The following is a 25,987-nucleotide window of genomic DNA, read 5'->3' on the forward strand; positions in this document are numbered from 1 at the left end:
AGTTGGAAATGGACATAAAAAACTGGAAAAGCACAATGACTAAATACAAAGTAAGTAGTAGCAGTTTGCTTCCATACCAATAACTTTTAATTTGAAAATGATGTTTCTGAATAAAAATAATCTCCAGTGTGTTCTAGAGTAAACATGAAGCTCAGCCTTGATTGTTTTGATTGTATTTATCTGGAAAATGCAGTTTTATTAGCTTTATTCTCAGGCTACAAGGTTTAAACAGTGTTTCAGCCTCAGAAATGCTTGTCCAGAAAAAAAGATTTAACAAAGTTTGTGTTTTTGTGCGTCATTGGTAAAGTGCAGTTTCAAAATAAAATACTCGGCTATGATACTGACTGCTTATTTTGGATAAATAAACATATAAAAATTAAAAATATACATAAAGAACACCACATGGACTCATTAACAAGGAAAAAAAAGATTTTATACAAGAAAAGGTGTATACTTTGAAGGTTGAATGTTTCTGTAATATATTATTATTAGTTATAAATTTAATATATTTATTGCACAATAATTATCTTTTCAAGTCCATGTACCCCAGCCCCAAGAAATGTTATGCCACCATAAAACAAAGATTTTTTCCAATGTTTTAGTACAATAATGTCTTTTTTAAAATTAAATAAAAGCTTCATTTGTTCTTATATCAAATAAAAAAGTTAACGTTGAAACACAGTCAATTCGTTGGTGCATTTTTTTGCTATGGTATCAAAAGTGGCATTGAGAATTGTAGAATTTTCAGTGATTTTGGTACCAATTATGAAATTTCCAATGTCAGAATAAATGGAATAAATTAAATAAAACAATAATTCACCGAGATAATCTGCAGGAGTACATGGCTCATGGAGAGAACCACTAAAAATAATTGAAAAAAAACATTTATTTCATGAATATTTTACCTCAAAACAAACAAACTTTCCAATTAAAAATCCCTCCCGTATATGATCCAGTATACCACCCCAACCATACAAACTGAGGTATTTACTGTATAGGCATGTAAAATCAGAACTGCACAAACTAACCTGGTGAATATCAAACTATTTTTCCTTTATAGGAGTAGAAACACTGACATAGCACATAAGACACTGTGTTTGTCAGTGAGTGATATTCTACCTGTCCATGTGGGCGCTTCATCACTCTTTCCATCCACTGTGTGAAGGTCAAGGTGCTCTAACTGTTTCTCAGAGGGTCACCTTGATTATTTTACATGCCGCTCTTGGGAGCTACTAAGTGGATTGTTGGCGGGACCATAAAAAGCAGACAAAGTGATCGGATGAATTTCAATGTGAGCAGAGGTGTCAATAAATCCAGCAGGTGGACGTGAAGGTATGATTAAATTAAAGGATTGCAAAGCTTTAAAAGGTCCTTTAAATTACATAATGTCAGAGTGAAAATGCTGCAGGTGGAGATTAAAGAAAGCAGCGAATTAGACGGATAACGAGGTGGAGTTTTAATCTCTTCTACAGGTGCGATCGGCATGGATTAAAATAATTCACCTCCGCCAGCTGCTCACAGATGGACGACGCTGCTACAAATGAGCAACTGGAGTCGCAATCATTTCGGCCACAGAGGCTCAAAAAGGCTTTGCTCTCCGGCCAGTTAAAGCAGCATCTGTTTTTACATTCACTTCTGGATCCCTGGTTGAGTTTAAAAAGGAAGAGAGGTGACAAAACCGAAGTACAGACAGTTTTAATACAGCTCAGTAATCTTTAATTTAACCAGCCGAAAACTGCTGGTTTAAAACTGTGACACCTGCAGCTTTTTATTACCATCTGTGTTGTTAACAAGTCGAGCAAAAAATAATCTGTTCTGCCTGAAATTCTCTGTTCTTTTTGGCACATTTCACTCTAACTGTGATCACATACAGTAAAACAGCAGATACACGAGAAAAATGTATGTTTTCAACATCAGTAAATCAGAAAAGGGTCATTCCAGCTGTTGCAGATGAGAAGTTATCCTTGTTTTTAGTAGTTTATTTAGGTCAGGCTTGTAAAACACAGGAAAACTCCTTGTAACACAATTTAAAAGCATCTTATTCCACTTATTTCTTGTATGTTGTCTGTTAGCTTTGCACATAAATTTAGAAAACATCTAGAAGTAACAAATCTGTCTCCACAAAATGAGGTTCTTACGAGGTGCAGTCAATGTTAAAGGGTAAAGCCTATATTGGATTAATGTTTAAAAGCACCTGGAAATCTTCCATCATGATGCTGACTAGTTGTATGAACATTTGGCCCCGGTTTCGCGTTCAGGGCTTAAATAAAACCAGAACTAAACTAATTTGGTATAAATGAATCCACACTAATCCAGTTGCTTTCTGAGATGTTATTTATATTCAGATTAACTAAAATTAACTGAAAATGTGATTCACAATTTGGGAAAAGTGTGTTGGAATCCAAAAAAAGGAGGGGATTATTCTTTCATGTTTGTGTCCAAAATGCGCCTGTCAGCAGGACATTGGTAAATGAAGTAAATACTTTAGTGAGGCTAAATGCTAAAGTATGTGTTCTAATCACTATTGTTTCTCTTAAAGAGTTTATGTTCAGTTTTTGGGGTTTTCGCTTTTCTTCAGCATCTTATATGCCTGTTTTTGTGCATGCAAAAGGTTTGCAAACTTCCAAACACTGTTTCTTACCTGCCTAAAACGCCTCGTTTTGACCAATCAGAGCAGACCAGTCTTAAAGATACGGAGTGTTTCAGACAGAAGCTGATAAAATATGCTGCAAAAATGTACATTATGAGAAAAACAATGTGCTTTTTGAACACTATTGAACATAAACATATTCTAGTTAATGCTAAAAAATAAAATTATAAACTCATAAATATGCAGAATTTGAGACCTTTAAGACTTTTGCAGAGACACCTAGTAATTCCCTCGAGTCTTCGGAGTGCGACAGTTTTTCTATTGTTATAGGAACTTGGTTTTGTTGTCTTTTTGCATGTAAGACTGTCTTGTATACTGAACTGCATAATCTGACAGAAAATTCACATTTTATATTCAGTTTGAGTCATTTCTCACAGCCAAGATATTCCAAAACTTGTCACCTTATTTAAATAACTGACCAGTTTCCCGGCTAAATTTAACTAAACACTAAATTTCTAACAACTAACATTAAAGCTCACATCAGTCCATAATTCAGAGGTGAACATGTGCATGAAGCTGAGCTGTTCAAATGCTGTTTTACTATAAAATCAGCAGTGTCTGACCCTGTGGCTACAAGCAGTTACACTTACTAACGGGTGTTACGTCCAGCTGACAGACAGCTCATCACTGTGAGCAGTCAGTGCTGCTGGACAAATAACATAATAACCAGACGTGGTTTACAAAAATCAGTGTCTTTTCTGACTCAACCTTGTCTTTTGTGTTTGGATTAATGGTTTGGTCCATAAAACTATTTGTGTTCTGTTCTCAGAAGACATGGAGTTCATGTCTAAAAAGAAATAAGTATTTTTTTGTAATTCTGCAAGTGAATCTGTTTGCACAATCTAATTTTTGCTCTCATTTCTTGTTTTATTGCTTTCATTGTGGCAAATAAACAGCTCAGTCTAGCTTCCTGAACTGATTTCTGAAACAAAGGTTTAGAAAAACGATCAAGTTCTCATTTCATCAGCCCCCTAATGACTAACTCCTGCCTGTATCATCCTGTCTTCAATTCAGTGTTTTCTTAAATATATTCAAATATTTGCTGCACCTATTAAATGCCAGGTTTGTCAACTGCACCACTTGATCACTTTCACATCACCATATTACAGTATTCAATTCCTGTCAGCGCTTGACAGTCTAATCGGGAATAATTGCAGGCGTTTCATTGTGTTTGATTGTGGCCTCGGAGGAGATGAAGCTGCGATCTGGCTTTGCAGCAGAGCGTGAAACTTCACTTCTGATTAGAGTGCAAGCAGAACTTATGACCTTTTTAGTGGCTCGTAATGAGGCTCTGAGACCGAGCCTAATGATTATTTTGAGAACAAGCTGAGAGAATATCTGAGCGGGGAGAGAGAAGACGTTGCGTTATGCTTGCAGGAATATTCAGAGGCTTCTGTGAGGCCTCCAGCCGAGACACGAGACAAATCTGAGGGGCTACATGCCCTCGCAGAGAGTTTAATTTGACTTTCCAGTCAAATAATCCATGACACTTTGCATAAATTCCTGCCACTAAGCTGAAAGCAGCTGGATAGTTGGCATTAACAGTGATAGCCAACCACAGCAGGATGTATGAAGACTGGAGAACCTCTTATGTAAACTCAAACCAATCAGCAGAAATGGATACAACACCGGCCGTGCTGCAAGAGCTAGACGCTTGTCAGGCCCTAAAAATAATTGCCTACTGTTGAAGTACATTTAAATCAGCTTAGAAGCTGCATTTTGGGGATGTGAGCGCTGACTGTGATGCCGTGATGTCCATTCATTGGAGATGCACTGGACACTTAATCAGCAGGAAGGAGAGCAGATGGCAGGAGGAGCGAGCCAAAGATAATAAAAAGTAAGCATCCTGACCTCTTTCAGCGTTCTGAAGACATGGTAATTCATTTGTTGTGTCTTTGTGATATTGCTGGCAGGTCTTTTATAAAAAAAAAAAAAGCAGTCCAGCTTCCTCTGGTACGGAGGGCTCCGTACTCTGGAAATGTCTTCATGTCGCTCTAATATTAAGAGCCAACATTCAGTAAAGTAGCAGGAGGTGGAGAGTCTCTAATGTAGAAGTCAGGAAACGCTGGATGAGAGTGTTTCTGATCATAAAGGATGATTCCAGTGTATTTCAAATTAACTTTAAAGTCAACTTTGCAGACTCTGGTTTGGATAAATGTAATCAAACATCCAGCTGAAATGAGTTTCCAGAAAGTGCAGATGAGTCTGCAAGGAAATTTTAGAAATTGATAAAATGAAATTTAAAAACTGCCAAAAAAACTGAGCAGAACTAACAGTAAAACTGCATGCTCCATTAATTTGAGTTTTCTCTTTTGTAATGACTTTTTTTTTTTTTTTTTTTTAAAGTTTCTGACTTTGTAGTTTCCTGTAGTGGGTGTTACAGTCCTGTCCTCCCATTAAGACATTTCCTACTGGAGGAATATGTATGTAAAAAGGAAATACAACAAACAGTAAGACTTTCTATCTCTTGGAACCAGCAATCCCAATACAAGGTAAGATTCTTCTTCATTATTGTGATGTTATACTATTAACTTTAAGAGTTTCAGTAGAAGGTAACTGGATTTCTCTCTCCTTTTTTTGATTCTTGAAGACCTCTTATCTTTCTTCAACTGAAGTTCTCAGGATTACTATGACCTGAATGACTGAGAATCTATACAGAGGTAATACTACTGATGCTACATGAATCTAAAGCTAAACTAAAGATGACATACTGTGAACCTGAGAAAATAATCTTTATAACATGAAATCAAATCAATAAAAGTGAAAATAAATAAAGTGAATGCCAGAAAAAGAGCTCAGAGACAGAATTAACAGTAAAATTGATGCTCCATTTGATCACCATTTTCTCACTAATTAGAGTTTTCTCTTCTGTAATAACTTTTTCCCAAGTTTCTCTGCTTCATTTTTAAAATTCTGACCTTGTTGTTCCCTGTAGTGGGTGTTACAGTACTGTCCTCCCATTCAGTGTGTAAAAAGGCCTGATTCTATCTGAAGCAACAACCTATGGACACCTCTGACTAATTTCCACTCATATAGTCTGTACAGATTGGGATAACAACAGGTGGTTTTCAGGGTATTTGCATGTTAAAGTGTATGTTATAAACTGCATACATGCTCCATCTCAGATCCTATAGACTGTTTATAGTGTTCATGCTGAATATGTCTCATAGCATTAATACCATTTACACCAGGGGTGTCAGACTGCAAATAAAAAGAAAGGAGAAAAACATAAATTCTTATTACCTCCTGCACTCCCTGTAGGCACCAAGGTCCTATGAGACTTGAGCTTGTTTTATAGCACTTATCCAGGTTGTATTCAGGTCCTTGCTTGTGTTGTATCTACTCTCAGATGTATGTTGCTTTGGATAAAAGCATCTGCTAAATGAAATTGTAGAAATTATAGAAACTCATTTTAGTTCAGGTGCCACACAAAGGGGCCTATAAATAACGACATCTCCACATTTCCGCCTTTGTTTTGGTGCAAAAAAGTATATTCTGAAAATATTCACATTTATGGGACTATCCTTTTTCAAAACATTATGAGCAACTTGAAATTTCTAAGTAAAAGCAAGTGCAATTTCAGCAATATTATGCCTCAGTTCATCATTTACACATTACAACTTACAGATTACAGTGTGTCTATTGGATTGGACCCTCTGGTGGGCTGCTTTTGGCCCATGGGCCATATGTTTGACACCCCTGGTCATACTGTCTGTACTGTGTACACTGTTTATACTTTCCATACTGTTCATACTGTTTATACTGCTCATACCACTATTTATCTCTACTTGTAAATCTAGTTGATCTATTTTATATTGCATCCGCATCTGTGTATTTATACATTAGTGTGTTCATAGCGTCTGTCCATGTTGTTAATTCTGTTTATACTGTAATGTACTGTATACACCGTACTGTAATTAATGCACTTTACTGCTGCTACTGATGCTAAACTGCATTTCCTTGTCTTAGTACTTTCACTGCAATGACAACAAAGGCAGATGTAATCAGTGTGCTGTGTTTGGATAATGAGCAGGTCACCAGTTCGAAGGCTTTTATTTTATCTCCACTGCATTGTACCAAATTAGGCAAATACACTGTCATTTTAGAACACCTGGAAGTTCAAAATCACTGCTTGTAAAGAAATAGATGCAGCATAACACCTGTGTGAAGTAAAGAACACGTTAATTAGTGAGCATCAGAGGTGCTGGTGGGTTTTTCTACATCGGACGGATGTTTTGACAGAATAATGACGTCTGATTTGACCATCTACAACAGAAAATTAACAGTAATAAAAAAGCACTAAGCCTGCTAAACACCATATTTGATACTGTGAAGGCCACAGCAAGAATCTTGTAGGAAATCAAATAAAGTGATGAATCACACTGACGTAGTTATGTGTCATTCAGTAACAAAGGAGTATTTTTACCCTGAAGCCACCACAGTTTGTATACATGGTGCTTCTTTGAACAAATTGCTCCATGTTTATCCCTGCACAGCGGAGAGTTTACAGACATTTACAGGAGACCGGCAGTCATAACCGGAGATTTCACAACAAACAGACACACTCCAGTAAAAATACACTGATTGTGCAGTGATTTGAATCATCCTCGGGGTGTGATGAACATACACAGCAATCTGGACACTAGTTGTTGAAATAGCTGGCTCTGGACCAAACCTGTTGGGTGGATATTATCGCAGATGATGTCTACAGTTGGCAGATTTCTCCTTTAACTCGAGTCATTACAGAGGAGGAGTGGTCCAACTCAAACCGGCAGCAGGCAGATTTGTTGTATGGGCCTGTTCCATGTGTTGGAGGACAATTATTAAATTACTGTTTCATTGCGGGCTTTCTCAATGGCTATTTCCAGACTTTAATAACTACAACTCCATCTTTATTTTCCTACTAATTAATCTGTCTTTAAATTTCAGCAAAGCACCATCAGGGTCTGCACATATGGAGCAGTTTGGGGTTTAAACAGCTTGTATGTGAAGAGACTGAAGACGGTTCATACTGCAGACAGAAGGGTTGCACATACATCGCAGGCTGTTTCCATCCGTCTGCAGAAATTTATATCACTCAGTCAAGAGTTTTCAGTTCAGAAATCCAGACCAGATTCAACCACAACAGAGATTTTCATTCAGTTTCATATGTATCTCTCAGTTTACTGTATAGTCATTTAGTTGCAAGAAATCAGTTTGTTCAATTGTAGTGTGAAATCAACAGGACTGCAGTGATAATAACAACCCTGCTCACTTTTTCAACCGACTAAAACCTCCGCAATGCAATCACATAAAAATAAGTTCCATTCACACCATTTCCCCAAGTGAGAAGATGCGGTATATATTTAATCGAGGTGTCTTGGTGAAAAAGGTCATTTCTATGCTGTATTTTTATTCATTTACTTGGTTTTTACACCATTTATTTAAGTCACACTAGGACTTTAGTTCTGGGGATGTCTGCTCACCCAAGCACCACTTTGACCAAGAGGTAAACATCTTATCAACCAAGAAGTCTGGTGCAGCATTCATGGTACCCAGAGGATGAACCCTAATTACATTTTTATTGCCTTTGACCTGTCTTCTAGGTAACAGTATAATCCTCCACTCCAAAACTTGCCAGTGGGTTTGAAAGGAAGGCTAACTTTTTATAAAAATCACCAAAATCACACTGCATTTTAGAGCCAGAAGTGGAAAAAACAGAAAGAATTGACAGATTTTCAACATTCAGCCTGCAGCAGTCATGTGATGAGAGGTTTCATCAAAAAACGTAACAAATCTCAACTTAAAATCTGAAATTTCATTAAAATCACCTTATTCTACAGATGACATATGCAGATACATAATTTCTGAGAATTTGTAACACTGTTTGAGTTCACCGGGAGTTTTTTTGACATGTATTAAAAACTGATCATACAGGATCTAAAACTTAACACTAAAACAATTAGAAATTATTATTAAACAGCTACAGTAGTTGTCACTACAGTAGCTCCCACAGAGTCCTGAATTATATAAAGCCTTAAACAAGAACTGCAGATCAAGTTTAGAAATCAAGGTCGAACACAAAATAAAGTTTAGACTGCTGGAATTTGAACTTGATAAACTCTAAGGTCAAACTCAAGGGTCAGATATGGGTTTTCCAGCACCGATACCGATGTCCATTATTAATGCTCAAAAAAGATCAATAACTGATGCTTAGGACCGATATACAATAAATATACTGTTTTAACAGCATGTAATAGCAGCAAAGCTATCATTCATAACTAGGCTTCATTAATAAAGGTGACTATAACTGAACAGAAATAGAAGTTATGATATTAAGACATTTTCATCTATTTATGTGAAATTGACTGAGATTTATCAGTTTGTCTCTTCTGTATTTTCTTAATATTTCACTGTTGTATCACTTTTATTGTCCACTAGGGTCCAGATCTGAAAGCATTTTTAATTATAGTGTTGTATTGTGCTGTTTCAGGGTAATCTGCTGTCTAACTTAGCCGCTAGCCGTTCGCGTAGCCTTAGCCACTGTGAGAGAAACTAATTTCCTGGTTCATGGCAACGGCTTGTGTATCATTGTCTGCAGTTTGTGTCTCTGCTAGAAAGACATGTCCCTCAGTTAGGGCAGATTTTTAATCTGACTTTGATCAGATTTTTAATCCACTTGTGTCGAGTTCTAGGTTAATGCTAAATGTTTAAAGTTTTGATTTTGGTTAATTTCGTGATTAATTGTGGAGTTTTGTTGCTAATCAGTCATTTCTGAGAGACTCGAACTATACAATAGACTTGTGCTGTTGTCATCGTGTTAATACTGATTTTATCATGACGCAAACATCTGGTTGAGCTTACAGATATAACAACTTAAGATGATGTAAGCCTACTGGTATAGTAGTCTTATGGTGTTCAAGCAGAGTTGCAGGTTAGCTGGTGTGCTTTAGCTTCAGGAAGTAGTGAAGTGGTGGGTAGGGATGGATATTGTAAAGAAGGTAACAATGCGGCATTTTAAGGCATTTAGAGATTACTGGAAAAAACTTTAAATACTTTGATGCACTGAGATGAGCTTTTAGGATTTGATGAACAAACTTTAAAAAAATGACCCACAATAATCATATACCATGAGAAAAGAGTAACTCATACACGATTATTGATGAGCTTATCACATAACTGTCAGACGTAACTTCACATTTTATGTGACCATGGTACAAAGTCAGAGCTAAAAATTCAATGCCGAGCAGATTTCTGAACAATTACAGAGTTCAGTTAAAAAGAAACGAGTCTGAAAAGGTATTAGAAGAAAGGGAGATGTGAGTCAGGTAGATGGATAATCACACAGCTTTGGCTTATAATAAGCTGCTTTTGTGAAATGTACTCATTCACAGGATCTATATTAGATTTGAGGACTTTAATGAAAGGATTAAATCGCCCTCAAGGATGCAAGCAAGCTAAAGAATTCATCGTCCTTTATAAAACAACCAGTGAGTCACTGAAATATTTCAATCTTGGATTCCGTTTTGTAATTACACCGGCTAAAAAGCAGCTATTGGGGTCTGACACATGGAGCCCACTGAGAGATTTAATGGCTCTTCTACAACATTTCAAAAGTAACGCCTATTCAAGTGCATCCACTTGCGACACTGAGCAGATCAAACCCGGACCCGCGGCGTGATTGTAAGAGACGAGATCTTCCCAAGTGAAGCACGTCATCGGTAAGTGGGTTCGTTAGGTCAGTCAGTTAATGTTTACACTGATGAAGCTCTGCACCGACAAACCCACACTGTGGTGCTCCCCGAATCATGAAACACATTATTAGCCTTCTGCTCATGTGGGTCTCTTTACAGCTCTGGGAAAACCACAAGAAGGGCTGAGTGCAAAATATACGTATTCCTGAAAGCTCTGGGAAAACCATCAACTGATCATTTGAAGACTTTTAGAGGATCTGACCAGATTACAGTCACCAATATAAAGAAAGCAGCATTTAAAGCTCTGTTTCTATGGTATATTAAACTGTCTGGATGCAGAGAGTGGCCAGTATTGCTTTTGTATTTCACTATAGGCTGTTTATAAAAGAACGACATAAGGCTTCACTTTTCAGACCTCCGGGTCTGAAAAGTGAAGCCTTAAATCTGCATTCTTTCCAACAACCAGCAGGGGGCGACTCTTCTGGTTGCAAAACCAGCTCAGTTTGTATAAAATTCAATCAGAAAAGGTACTAATTCTTACTTGATTTACTACCTCATTGAAGATTTTCTCCCTTTTGTTTTTGGTCTCAATTGCTGATTTCACATCTCCCTCAACACAACATGATGCTCATTTATTTATATATTATGTATATTAAATATAATATTAATTTATTTTATGCTTTAGAAGGTGGCTTTTTGCAAATTGCTACCATGCAAGCTGCGAAAAAGTACAGCAATGCATATCCATCATTCGGTGTACATTTAAATAGCTTTGAATTTGACATTAAGTGTTGTTTTTGTGTAACTATGTTGTGCTAACAATGCTCATGTTTTTGAATTTCTGGCACCTCTCCTACCCAGTTCCATTTTCTTGTTCAGATTTGTTCACTTCTGGCCATAAAAACACACACACATATATATATATATATATATATATATATATATATATATATATATATATATATATATATATATATATATATATATATAAAAGCTATAGCTATTAGCTATAATCTAGCTAATGTTTTGGGTAGCTTAGCTTAGCATGAAGACGAGACACAGGTAGAAACAACTAGTAAGCTTGAGAATACTCATTTTTATATTTCTTGTTACAGAGACTTTAAACAACCAAGATGAAACATTAATTTGTGAGTGTTAGTGATGCTGTTTGGTGTAGCGAGGCTAACTGTTTATATGTCCTTAAAGTCTTTATGCGAAGCTAGGCTAACCTGTAAAGGCAAGCTTTATCGACAGTAAATCCAAGGAACAAGTCAAATCAATTTTGACTTTCCATGCTGAAAGTCAGAAAGTGCAGCACACATTTATTATGAATTACTAAGATTTTCCAGACCTTGCTGGCGCCAGGCAGTAGGTGCAACTTGACATAGGGATCTGACAGCCCATTGTGGTCCATCGGCTTGAGCCCCTATAGAAGAAACACAGAGACGTATTCATGAATCATAAGATTAAAAAACCTCAACAGTGTTTTTAACAATCTGCAGCAACACTTCATGCAACACTTCATAACACTGACAGGTCAGGTGATGACCAAAATCTTTCCAAACGGTGCTCTGTGGAAGAACTATTATCAATATGATTTAACAAAAAATCTGCTTGTTACTGAAGATTTGTTATGACAATAGTGCAAAAAGACGATCATGGAGGGCCTATCCACAATATCATTCCAAGTAGCAAGTTAGACAAAGTTTAGTGTGAGGAGTTTTCATCTGGAGAACATTAACATCATCTTCAAAGTTAAAAAAAATCCGTGAATCAGTTAAAATTAAGCACAAGCTATAAACCATTACATAAAATCTGTAGTGCAGGAGGCATTCGGTGCAGTAACAAATGAGGGTTTCTCACTGTGATGTGAAGAAACACTGAGGAACTGACTTTAAAAAAACAAGTTTACATTCCTTTAAAGAGCAAATCAATGAGGCTCAGAGGGCACAACATAAAGGTCCTACAACGATAAAGATAAGACAATACTACATCTGAGTGGAATGAAAGGTACTAGAGGGAGTGAAATGCAGAGAGAACATAGAGAGGAAGTAAAAAACCATTAAAACGCCGGGTGCATTTAACTCATATGTGGTTGGTTTGACCTCCCGTGGTGGAGGGATTATTCTCACTCCCACTTTGTCACGACCCCTTTTCATCACATTTGAACGCACCGTTCACCTTTAAGCATCTTTTTAAAAAGTGCAGAGTCCAACAGGACACCATCCAAGCCTCTGGGAAAATGTTCACAGCCGGAATTGTCACTACTGTTCGAACGAGTTTAGATTAATAACTAATTAAAAGCTATTCTGATTGTAGAGGGGAAATTAATCTCCCTAACTTAATGTCATTAGTTAGTTGAGCATGGTTTTATTAGAAAGTGTTATAACTGAAAAATACTGATTCAAACTGTTGAATTTTAAAATTGTTTTGTGCATAAACTCTTCTTTGCATGTTTTTTTTTTTTTTTTCCTGTGCATCCATTATTTATAATAATATTACTGTGTAGGAGAAAGCAGCTCTATTTTCACATCTTTAATGACTGGGTATCTCGAAGATTGAAGGTGACAATTAATTTTGTCACCTAAATTAAAAACTTGGCATAATTTTATTACTCAAACCCTCTAAATCTAATCTTGTTTTAGTTTGACAGTGGTGACCAGTGGTCTGAAGTTCCTGAACTATATTTCATTATAATTAACTTATACAAACAAGGAAATTATGGTTTTAGTGAGTGCAAATAGCCTCTTGGTGGAAGGTCCTAAAAGTGAGATAACAGCTCCTGGGTTATGATATAAAATACAACCAGTACAGGATCCGCAAATGTATTATCTCTTATATTAAAAAAAAGCCTAATCTCTTGTAAAAATAACCCAAGACCACACAAAATGTGAGATGTAAACTAATCCAATAACACAACTTAGTATAATAATATAATTTAACTGCACAAACCATAAAATCCCCCCAAAAGGAGCCTATAATAAATGAGCTCAAGTAAAAGAAATGTTAAAATGTTATGTTTATAAAGAAAAATCTAGAAATATAGCTGTCCAGAAGCACATTTTCAGACACAACAGCTTTAACTTATTAACAAACAAATACAAAACAATATCACAATGGACTGAGTTGGATAAAAGATAGTCATTGTACTTGTAAGGAACTGCATTTATATGGGCAGCAGACAAGAAACAGCCTCAAAACCATTGTGAGCGAACATTAAGTTTTATGCTGAGCATCAGCAATCCTGTAGATGTTTTCCATCAATAACTAAAACCCCCAGTGGACGGAGGTTGGTCTTTCTGCAGTCTTTCAGTGTTTTTACAGAAAAAAGCAGAGATGTTCCCTACAAATGCAGTCTTTACTGCCTGTGAGAAATTGTAATTTGAGCCTCTTTCAGTTTATGTCACCCTGTGTGGCTGCTGAACACCGTCGCGAAATATCTGTTGAGTCATTTTCAGGTACAGCACAACAGAACCAGGAATGTCAGAGTTTTTAACTTGTTGCTCTACAGTCTAGTTCCTCTGAGTGAGCGTCACTTTCAAAAACCTACATTTCATACCAAAACAAGAGTTTAAAAATCAGCCCTCCACGGTTTTTCTGCATAGAAGAACATTTGATGCTCCCCAAAGGAGTTTTAGATAAGACCAAGAACTAAATTTTAGAGTAGTTTTTCAGTTTTGTTAATTGTGGTTTCATATACTCAGACTAAATAGACATTTTTGTTTATCTAATGACTGAAATAAAAGGAAAATGCGGAGATTTATGTGGAAGAAGGTAAAATAGACTCATGGCAGTTACCGTTTGCAAAATCATCCTGCATACTGTTGTTCATGCAAGCCGAAAAAACCCTGATAACAAATTCATATTATCAATGTAATGTCAGTATTAGAAACTTCTGCTGTACACTTAACCCTTTAGCTGTTTAATGTACCAAAAATAAGACTGGAGGCTGGGGGATTATTAGCAAATTATTGGATAAGTAGCTCACGGACGATGTCACCAAGAAGAGTAGCAACTATAGCATCCAAAGACGAGTGATTAATTTTCCTAAAGTGAGGTGCACACTAGCAGCAACACACTGAAGATTGCCAAAAACCGCAGTTCCTCGAATGACCACTTGAGGCAGCTCCAAAAGCAATTCAATCCTCATAGACCCCCGTGTTAGAATAACCAACTTTACAGCAGAAATAAACACATTTACAGCCTAGCACAAGAACTGTTTCGGTCTCTGGAGCCAATTTTCCTGTCCATGACACTGTAGCAAGGGTGAATTTTTATATAACTCAACCATTTAAATTGTTTTAAAGTTAAAAGTTGTGCATAATATGGCTGAAGAACCACACTGAGCTTCAAAATGGCTGCTCAAAAGATCTGGAGAGGTCCTTCAAAAAGCTCTGAAAACATCACAAAGGAAAGATTGCTCTTGCGTTATTTTTGGGCATGGTCTCCCTTAACTTCAACGTCTTTGGTCTATCGATGTTCAAGTTTCCTTTTCCCTTCCCAGATACACCGAAATGAGAGTTACGTCCTTATTGATAGGCGAGGCAACTTTTTGAAGTAACCTCATATGCGATGCCACAGAGAGTTAATCCATATTCATATATAGTAGATGGGGACACATCAGTACTTTTAGATTTAAAAAAACAAAACAACTAAACTGTTTAAACAGTTTATAGTTGGAATGGTAGTAAGCAGTGGTTCACTTTTTCACCATTAAATTAATAGAAATAGATTAATAGATACTGGATAAATTACTACTAATAATACTGTAATGCTCAAAAGCTGCACTGAAATGAAGGTAAATATCTGTAAAATAATGTAAAACTATGAAATTACACAGTCACACACTGTAAAATAATTATGAGTACTTGTAAAAATATAGACTTTAGATGTGGATATTATTTACAGTTTTGGCTTGTTTTTTTCAGTTTGTTTTGTTTTTTCACAGTCAACATGTAAACTAATAGTTTTTTCCCATGATTTGACCAGATAGTATCTGTAATGTAATATTTCTTAAAAATCAGTATTAATTTCAGATATGTGTAAAATAAGTTTTTTTCTGATTTAAATACAACACAAACATAAAATAACAGATTGTAAATTGTAAAAAAAAAACCAAAAAAAACAAAACTGATCTTTTATGTAGACAATATTTACTAGTTTAGTCAGTTTTTAGTGCTAGTATGTACACGAAAATTAATAATGAATTTTTCTGTGAACTGTATACTATTATTATTATGTGTAATTTTCATCTTGTTTAAATACTACATATATCTCATACTATTTATATTGTTCATACTATGTATATACTGCAAACATACATACATACAGACATACAGACACTGTTTATACTGTTCATACTACTACTTATCCCTACCTTTACATGTACATTTATCAATCTTATATTGTATCTACAGCTTTTATATTCATATAATTAGTGCAATTATGCCACTGCATAGACCCACAATGTGTATAATTCACTTCACTGCTGCTTTTGCATTTCTGATTAACTGCTAAACTGCGCTTTGTTGTGGTAATATGTGTACTCTGTGCAATGCCAGTAAAGCTAAATCTAATCCAATCTAAGAAAATGGGGAAAAATCTGTAAAATTTTAGCAAACTGTTTAAAAAAAAAAAAAAAAACATTTAAAACAGTTAAAAAAAACTTATTTCTTGTTTGTACAGTATAGGCTAGCAACTAGTGGAGTCTGTTACATACTCAGCGTGAAATATTTGACTCTCTAGCTGAGAGTATGATATAAAACAGAGATCCTGCTGGTCTCTCAGCTTCCACTTCTGATCTACCAATACTTAAGTGGCTTTGACATAGGCTCCTCTGGTCCCTCAGAGGTCTTATTTTTGGCTTTTCCTGACAGCTTTAATCTCTGAGTCCTAGTTTATTTACCGCAGTTTACAATATGGGATACTCCTGTTGGACAATAGAAGCAGCACAATAAATATCAGATTATACTAAACAGAAAATAACAGTCATACAGGTAAAAAAAACAGATTATATGAACCTACATATGAAATAATGAAATACAACCAACGCCTGGATCTCACAGTGATGAACACACAGTAAAATTAGACACTCAGAATAATAAACCATCCAGAATAATAAAGGATCCTGAATAATAACGGATCCAGAATAATAAACCACCCAGAATAATAAAAGATAATATGGCTTAAAAACCCGGCGGCTTTAGGATCTTGCAACACAAAGATTCCATTTCTCATCTTGGAAAACAGCACAGAAAATTCTTTATTACCATCTCAGCTCCATTATTTTAATTGTTCCCTGTCTGTCTGTTGTTTTTTTCTATTTAATGGACCAAAGATGGAAAAAATAACACAAACACGATATCTATTCTCCCACAATTATCGGGCCTAATAGAAGAGCTCGGCTCGAAGCCCAGCACTCAGCAGGAATTACTGGCAGCACAATGACACACTCAACTGTGCCTCTAATAAGGCAGCACTACTGCTTTAGATCCTGTCTGCACAAAATAAAACCACAGTGACACTAATTTCTTTAGCCGACTCTCATAAACATGTCCAGGTTTTGATGGTTCCGTGTCGGATGCACTCAGCTCTCTGACATCTGAGGAAAAGACGCTGGCAATCCAGACAGAGGAGAGCACATTATGAAGACAGACAATGAAATCAGTTTAAGAGGGAAGACTAACGAGATGAGAGGGACTTACCATACTCTTACCATACTTGATATGCTCATCTACACACTGTTTACCAGCTACACATGTAGTATATTTAATGTCAGAGCCTTACACCAAAACAGTAAACTTATGAATTAGTTTCAGTGTTAGCTTGTATTTTGTATGTATCGTCTAGCTTAGCATTGTGTGTTGTATGTTCCTTGTTCCCCACCCCATTCTTCTCCCATCCCTCTCCCCCTCCACCACCCTCTCTATCTCTTCTGTCCCTCTCAACCCGCCGGCCAGTGGCAGATGGGTTTTCAATTGTCTTTTTTTTTTTGCTTGTTTTCACCTATTCCTGGTTGTCACATGTGCAAAACAGGAAAATAAGGTATTTGTATGATACCACAGTGGAAGAATTTACTTAATTTTATGTTTATTTTACTTTAGACTTTGATCTTGCATGTTGTTATACTACTGTCCTTGTATTTATTTTATATTAGAAATTGATTTTACACATTTGTATCCTGTGTTCTGACTTTGTACATATTTTTGTTGTATTTGTACAACACTTTGCACAGTTCGGGTTGTTCAAAAATCTGCTGTTTAGAGAAACTGGATAGGAATTAAAATACAGTTTTACATACAAGTTTTTACAACACATTTAAATGTGACGAGTCCTGCTGGATCTAGTACCTTTAAAAAAAGGAAGGAAAAAAATGAATCCAAGTTCCAGGCTTTCCAATCCAGGTTTGAAAATGCAGTTTAGTTGAATAGCAATGAGATTTTAGGGAAACTAGCCTCCTCAGACAAATTAATTCCCTCTAAACTGTTGAAAATCCTGTCAAAAAAAAAAAAAACATCTAGAAGCAAAGATGCCAGAAAAAATATGTTGAAATTGGAAAATAATGGCAAATATAAGTAAATATATGTTTTCCTGATTTAAATGTACAGTGCAGTTTTACAGTCATACATTTTAAAAGAATTAATTACTGTTTTTAAAATACAGATATTTAATGTGTATATTATTTATAGTTGTGGCACATTTAAAAAAAAATTTAACAGTAGACATATAAATTGGCTTTTTTATTTGGAGTTTTAGATTTTACTTTTAATTTTTAAAAAAAATTTTCGCCTATTCCTGATTGTACAGAATATGAACATTTGTATTGTATGATGGTGCTGCAATGAAGGAATTTCCTTAATCGGGTGTAAAAAGTGAAATCCAGCCTGGCTTTTTATTATCAAAATGCTGCTTTAGTTCAGCAGTTCTGAAAATGCGTATTGAGGTTTTGTTCTTATGCAGTCTTGACTATAGAAACCATATTTATATTCATGATGCTACTTCTTTGTAGCTCTCTATATTACATATTCGACTAATTGCACTTTATAATCTTGTTTCTTGGTCTTTATTACACCAAAGGAGGCAACAGTACTGGTTTATTTTCATTTACAAAGCAATAAAGGTTAAACTGCTTTCTTATTTGTGTAATTTTCTATCACCAACCAACTGCTGGCAGAAATCTCCCTCATCTAAATAGCTGCTGTACAGGGAGCCCAGGGTTGGCTGTGAACTATTTTGTAGGCTGGTCCTGGAATAACCTTCAGAAACACACTACAGCTTAATGATTGTGTCTCCCCGGAGAGTTCAAAGCTGCGATCTGAAGATATGTAACTGGAGAGTGTGGAAGCTGGATTTTGTTCTGTGTATCTAAATCCTTCGGTTGTTTTGATGTGCCTTGCTTTTGTCCCATGTCATTTATACATTAATAATAGTGTGCCTTCTGGGCCACGTCTGCCAAGAAAAAGAGATTTTTATCTTAAGGGAATTCATGGTTAAATAAAGGTCAAATACAACAGCATGCACCGTGAGTAGTGTGCATTAAATCATTGCTTATAGACATTAAAATAATAATAATAATAATGGATTAGATTTATATAGCACTTTTCAAGGCACTCAAAGCGCTTCACAATGAATCCATTGTTCATTCACTCACACATTCTCACTCGGTGGTAAACTACATCCAAGTGATGGTTTTACATACTGAAGAGACAGTCCTGCAAATAAAGAAGTTATGTTGGCTTAAGAAGTAAATTAGAAACACAAATAAATAATCCTGCTGCTAATATTTCCCTTCAGCAGGGTGTGAACTACACCTTAATTAGACACGAGCTCCCCTGAAAGCATGATTTCTGAAATTTTGATCAGTTTGTCAGCTATTTTGATAATTGATTACTTGGTTTAAGTATTTTTTTTTTTATATTTTAAAAAAGTTTAAAACCCCCGATTCCATTTTTTAAAATTAAGAGAGAATGTTTGCTAAAAAATTTGCATTAAACGTGTAGTATTTTTTAAACCCTAAAAAGCTGCACAGAAGATGTTTCTCTCTTGGGCTGCAAACAACCTCCTTTAATAAGGTCGGAGAACTTATATTTTGCCTGAGAGGTAAAACCCAGGGCAAAAAAAGTAGCAGTTCAATGAAAAAGTGTTTTTTTTTTCCCCAGTAACTTGTGTTCATTAAATGTGTGCTCAAACATTGCTCGAGGCCTTTGTTTGTTTGCATCTTGAGAGTGCAGTAAAAATGACTTCCCACTCAAGTATAAAAGAAAAATGACCCACGTCTATTGAAATTTGGCTTGATGGCCAAGTCGTGCGTTGCCAGAGGCTTGAAGCTGAGCCTCTGGGAATTCAAGCCTTATTCTGAAAGTTTTTAGAGGCTGCAGTTGTGTCTGTCTTTAGGATGAAACATTTTCTTGTATAGAAGAGTGCAGATAGTCTCTGTGAAGATTCTCAGTCATCCAGGCCATGGCAATCATAGGAGCTTCAGTGGAAATCAACTGGACTTCGCTTGAGGTTTCTTGACGACGTTTCACCTTCATCCAAGAGGCTTCTTCAGTTCTGACTGACTAATGGGGAGTTACAGAATTTATAGTCACTCCGGGTGACATTGCTAATGGCCCACTAACGACCAGGACTCACAGTCTCAAGGTGTAAATGTTTTGTGGAATCAGGTGGTCCACCAACAACTACAGCAATCATGGTGATGGGGCTGCCGGTTTACACAACAAAGGATGTGAATCTGCCAAGTTAGGAGTGACTCAAGATGTTAACAATGGCGAAACTTTCTGGGAGATACCTTATTACTGTATTATAGGTGTTTGGTAAGTGGTGTCGCAAACCCCCTCTCTGTTTAGAGATGGCTGTTCCAGTTTTACAAATATGGCTTCTTTCACTTCTCTCTCTAATCATCTGCCCTCTCTGTCCAAAATGTGGACATTGTTGTCTTCAAAGGAATGTCCTTTATCCTTCAGATGCAGGTGAACTGCTAAGTCTTGTCCTGTAGATCTGCTGTCCTGGGTTGAGTCATGTACTTGTGAAGCTGTTGTTCAATCTCTCCTACGTATAAGACCGTACAGATAAATCAACGTGCTGAGACAAGAAGGCAAAAGGCATCAATACACCAATTGGCCATAAGATTAAAACTACTGACAGGTGATGTGACTAAAGCGGATTATCTTAATAAAGTGGCAAAGTGAACAGTCAGTTGTTGAAGTTAAAGCGTTGAAAGCATAAGAATCTGAAGGACTTTGTGGGGCTTTCCCAGTCTGCAGTTGGTTAAAAGCTACCAAAACTGATCCGAGGAAGGACAACCAATGAACCAGTGATGGGGTCATGATCGGTTTAGTTTGAGCCAACAGAACAGCTACTGTAGCACAAAAACTGCTAAAAACATTAAAGCTGCTGTTACAGAAAGATGTCAGAAAAATACAGGTGATGCCAAAACTTTAGCCAGTTTTTTCTGTGTTATTTTAATTCACTTTGCACTTACACTAATCTGCCACAACATTAAAACCACTGATGGGTAAAAGTGAATGAACTAGTTTCTGGACTAGACTGTCATGTAGAGATGGAAGATGATTTATCCTACTTTCTGTGTTCAAATGTAAAAACATGGAGATTTGAATGTGGGGTTTTTGTGCATGTGGACCACTTTAGACCAGGTCCAGATCAAAAACCACTGAGCTTAGGTTGGTCAAATCTGGAATAGATTGTTGTGCAAAGGCTAAAGACTTTCTTAAAACATCATTTTTTATTTTATTTGTATGACCATTATATTCTGTGTTAAAATGTGAAAACATAGTGACTTTAATGCATTTTTTTTTTGCATCTGGACCACTTTAGACCAGGTTCAAATCAAAAACCAGCGAGCCTAGGTTGGTCAAATCTTGAATAGATCGTTGAACAAAGGCTAAAGACTCTTTAAAGCACAATTTTTAATTTTGAAAACCATTATTTTCTGTGACAGAATGTAAAAGAAATCAAGTTAATTGTGTTTCTTTGCATCTGGACCACTTTAAATTCAGATCCAGATCAAAAATCTGTATACTTAGATGGTTTAAATCTGGAGTTGATCACATTTTTGTACCAACACAGTTTTTACTGGTACAAGTCTGATCCATAGAGGCCCCATCCAGGAACCCAGTGGACCTCAGGGATCCACTGTCCCAAGACCAGACATAACAGAACACCCATCGAGGTCCCATGTTTGTGGAACAATGATCAAAGCTGTTTTGGCAGCAGGTGGAGGTGGTTTTAATGTTGTGGCTGATCGCAGATCTTTTAAGAGTCTCACATGTTGCATGTCTAATATGTTCAAAAAAAATCTAGGTTAAAAAAATGTTCGGACTTCACTGTGTTTAAGGCAGTGTAGCTGTAGACCAGTCAAAGAGCTCACGTTGACTCCTGTCAGGCAATAAATACCTCCACTGGGGAAGTAAGGATCGAAAATGAACCATGGAGCAAATAGAAGCAGGTGGCCTGGTCTGATAAATCAAGTTTTATCATTGACCAGGGCAGGAGATGGCAGCAGAATGCATCAGGGGAAGAAGGCGAGCCAGTGGTGGCACTATGACGGTCTGCACTAAAACCTTCCATTCATGTGGATGTTACTTTGACATGTAGCTTAAACGCAGATACCGACCACATCCATCCCTTCATGGCAGAATTATCTCCTAATGGCAGTGGCCTCTTTCTGCTCATTGCTCAGGAATGGTTCAAGGATGAGTTCAACGTGTCAACTCAGCCTCCAAATTACCCAGATCTCCATATGATTTGCGCATTTCTATATCACTCTTGTATATTCTAATGATTTTTTACTATTATATTTTATATATATATTTTAAAAATCTTTTTTCACTTTATTTTATTTTGCCTTCAATTTATACCCTAATATTCCACATTGTTTTATTGCTTACACCTTTATTGAATGTTCATTTCCCTCCGGCAATTAATAAAGTTGTGTGAGTCTAATGACTGAGCGTTTTGATTTCAGTTCAATTCAAAGCACCTTATTTTCCCCTTTGGGGGCAGTTCAAGGCAGAATAAAAAGTAAAATATTGCACTGTAATGTACATATAGTGCTGAAATGGAACAGAGGTGATTAGGGTCCAGATCTCGATGTTTCACGTCTGTTTTGGCAGCAACATACGGACTTAGCCAGGTAGTTTTAATGTTGTGGCTGATTTGGTGTATTTCTTTAACTTAAAGCTTTTTTATTGAAACATTGTAGGAGCTCAAAATAGAAGCTCTGGACCAGCAAATAAAAAAGCTAAGTGATGCAAAGCTGAGAGGCCGAGAGCTTCTGTAGCCTTAAGAAAAGAAGATGATGCAACACAGTCAACATTCACTCTGCAACCCCAATCTCTGCTGCAGCTGTGACCCTTCCTCCCCAATCTCATTCCTTTATTTTCTCCCCCCTTATTCAAGCAGCAGCTTCGGCAGAAACATGTAAAATATTCAGCTCTCTCTATATATAACATGCTCGATGTGGAATACAACCACTGTTTTATTTTTTCTTGGCGCAAAAAATAGAAATCAGCTCAAAGCTTAACATGGCTCTGAAATTGTAAATTCACCTGCAACTCCTTGTTCATTGATTTCCATTTCTACTATTATACGCACCTCGGGGTGTTGAAATGATAAACTTTTTGCTGATATTTTGCTGTAGTCTTTTCTTTTTTTCTGCCTTCTTTTGTTGACTGTGTTTTCCACACAGAGAAGTTACTGAGAGAGCACCATGAGAGCTGATTGGGGAGGTTAAAGTGCCGTCTTCATCTGTCTCTATTGTTGCCTTCAGCAAACACCTGAGCTGTCAATGAGATGAGACACATTATGTGGGGTTGGACCGGGATGAAAAGACAGCTGCATCACGCCGCTGATTGCACGAGCACACTGTGAATACTCTGTTGATCATAATTACCGAGGGTTGGAGGAAAAAATGACCACCGCAAAAGGCAGATGGGAGTGAATCTACACACCTCTCATCTCACACATACTCACTCATAACGCTTCAAATAACGGCCTTCAAATGCTGCAAAATGAAGCCGAGCTGCCTTTTTTCTTTCCTTTTTAGTAGGGAGAAATTATGAGCGTCATCTTTTAGAGGAAGTGAGGTTTGGCACGTGTGATGGTGTCGAGTTTTTAGTTGGAGATGAACAGGAAACGAGCCTGGACACTGGAGTCACATTTGACACGTTTACATAGAAGCACACTGTAAGCTGCTGTATGTTTTAGCAGGGAGGAAAGATTTTCTTGCTCCCGAATGTGCATCTAAATGCATGTATTGACTTTTAAGTACCAACTCTAGCTAGAGGTGGAAATGACTAATTTTGAGCGGCTTCAGTCACTGACTCACTGCATCAAAGTTCACACAGTAGGTGGTTATTTGACATAACCCAGTGCAAAAACAAGGAAAGAAAAGAAGGTTCAAGAAGTTTTACAGATTCGGTCTTGTTTTTGTGTAGTTTTGACTGCTGGGATCAACTGATAATCAGTTTAGCAGATTATTGGATCAATTATTCAGCATTTTGCCAGTTGTTAGCTAAATTTTTTGTTTGTTTGTTTGTTTTAACTCATTTGTGACACTTGGTCTCAACAACTCAGACAAATGGTTTGGTACCAAAAAAAACAAACACAAAAATGGTACAAAAGCAATCTTTTGGATATATTTATGATTCATGGTATCAAAAATTGTCATTGTGTGCTTCCCTATGGTATATGGAGTGTGTTCATTGGTGGCAGAGTTACAGTCATTTCCTGTTTAAGATGGTTTTTAAGATGGTTTCTCTTTTTCTGCCAAACTATTTATCTGATGAAAGTCGAGCACTGAAACATTGCAAATAAATGTAGTTTTGCACGTTAGACCATGCACGGAGTCTTTTGAACACTCTCATCCCTCTCCTCCTGTTAGATATGCAAAGATTTATTTTGTCTTTACTGATTTTCAATAAAATAAATCAAAACACAGAAACCCTTTTGCAAATATTGAAAATACTTTCACGTCAAAAAGAAACTCCACATTTATAATGAAGAAGAAGAAGCTGTGGACAGTTACAAGACACCGACAGAAAAGGAGGGAGAAACATCGACAAGGAAACTGCAAGATTGATTGAGGCGGAAAAACAAGAAGACATTTCCAGCAAGAACATTTTCTCTGAGGATGACTCTGGTCGAAGAAGAAAAGGAAGATATGAAACCCCCACTACAAGTAGTGCTATTTAAAAATGCACTCTGATGTCTCTGGCTACTTGATGAGCTTCTTTTATTTGTTTGCTACAACAAACATGTTTTTATGGCGTTTCATAGCCTTTTAGAATGTTTTATAACATATATTGTTGGTGCACTTAGGGAGCGGGTCTTTAAATTTCATTGTACTTTGTATAAAGACAATAAAGGCCTTCTGTTCTATTTCTGTTCTATTCTAAAGCCATGCATGAGTCAGCAGCTCAGCCTTTAGATCAGCTGCTGTTAACTGTTCCATGTTCGAGGAACATCCAGCTTTTCCTGTAGCAGCTCCATAGCATTTGAATAATCTTCAACTTGCATTAGGAAAGTTCTTTCTCCACTGACATTTTAAAGAAAAATCTCAAGACATGCTTGCTTTCAATCTCTTTCGCTAGCTCTTCATAGTGTTGAGTTTTAGTATTTTGGATTTATTCTATCTATTCTGCATTGTTTTATAGTTTATATATTTTCTTTTCTTTTACAAATTGATTGCTTTTGTTCATATTTGTGTTGCTGCCTGACTGTTAGCTTGTGCAGCACTTGGGTCAACTCTGGCTGTTTTAAATGTGCCATATAAATAACACTGATTTGAAAAATGGAGAGAAGTCTCCAGGGATTGTTTTCAGTCAATGAGATAGTAGTTATTCTTTCATGTCAACTGGTATTGAAAGAAACGGAAAGAGCTGGTCGTTCATGTGGGTTCAATGTTTAGAAGAACAGAACTTATTGTGAAAAGGTTTTTCCATTTTCCATCATGTGCATTAACTATTTTCGAAAAAAGTAGAAAATCACTTTAAGTGAAAAAAAAAGGTTTTTTTTTATGAAATTTAGGATTATTGTTTCAAATTCAGAATGTTCATAAAAATACATTACAGAAACACAGGAAGTATCATTAATACCAACAGTTTTCTGGCTGTTGCACAGAAAACCTTTAATCCTTTTGGTTTAAAAAGGTTATTGCTGAAGTCTGGGAACATTAAAAAAAGAAGAAACACTAGCAGTTGGATGATCAGAAAGATCTGATCCATGGTTTTTGTTTTCCTGTGCAGGAGCCCTGACATTTTAGGCTCACTAACCAATAAACAGATTTAGATAAAATGGCTGAAGAACTTGTTTGTTCTCCACCTCTCTTATCTTCTCACTGCCTGCTCGCTTGTCATTATTGTTGCCATCCATTGTTCTGGGCATTTAGTTTTCATAGATACAGCTTTGATTACATGTGTTTCTTTTTTGCTTTGCATGTCTTTATTCCCTTTGCTTTTGTTCTCCTGGTGGAATCCTAGCATGAATCATTTAAGTTTCATCTGTTATATATGAATCCTTTGTTTTGTTTTCTGAGCCGCATGTCACATGGCTGCTTATTTTCCACCGTGCTATCAGCCTCCTCATCTTCAGGGCATATGTCTTCATTACCATATCTGACTGGCCTGCAAACATGCAGGTGGAG

General features: G+C 36.5%; 1 protein-coding gene across 2 annotated transcripts in view; it reads right to left on the reverse strand.

Moving 5' to 3' along the window:
- doc2b (double C2-like domains, beta) overlaps window positions 1-25,987 on the reverse strand; it is a 203,995-nt gene that overhangs the window by 50,952 nt on the left and 127,056 nt on the right. For both annotated transcript variants that reach the window (XM_055017076.1, XM_055017075.1), the window contains one exon: window positions 11,675-11,749. In XM_055017076.1, coding sequence (XP_054873051.1) covers window positions 11,675-11,749 — 75 coding nt within the window. The remainder of the gene's footprint in view (window positions 1-11,674; window positions 11,750-25,987) is intronic.

This window comes from Amphiprion ocellaris, chromosome 14 (genome assembly GCF_022539595.1).
Source record: "Amphiprion ocellaris isolate individual 3 ecotype Okinawa chromosome 14, ASM2253959v1, whole genome shotgun sequence".
NCBI classification, from domain to species: Eukaryota; Metazoa; Chordata; class Actinopteri; family Pomacentridae; genus Amphiprion; species Amphiprion ocellaris.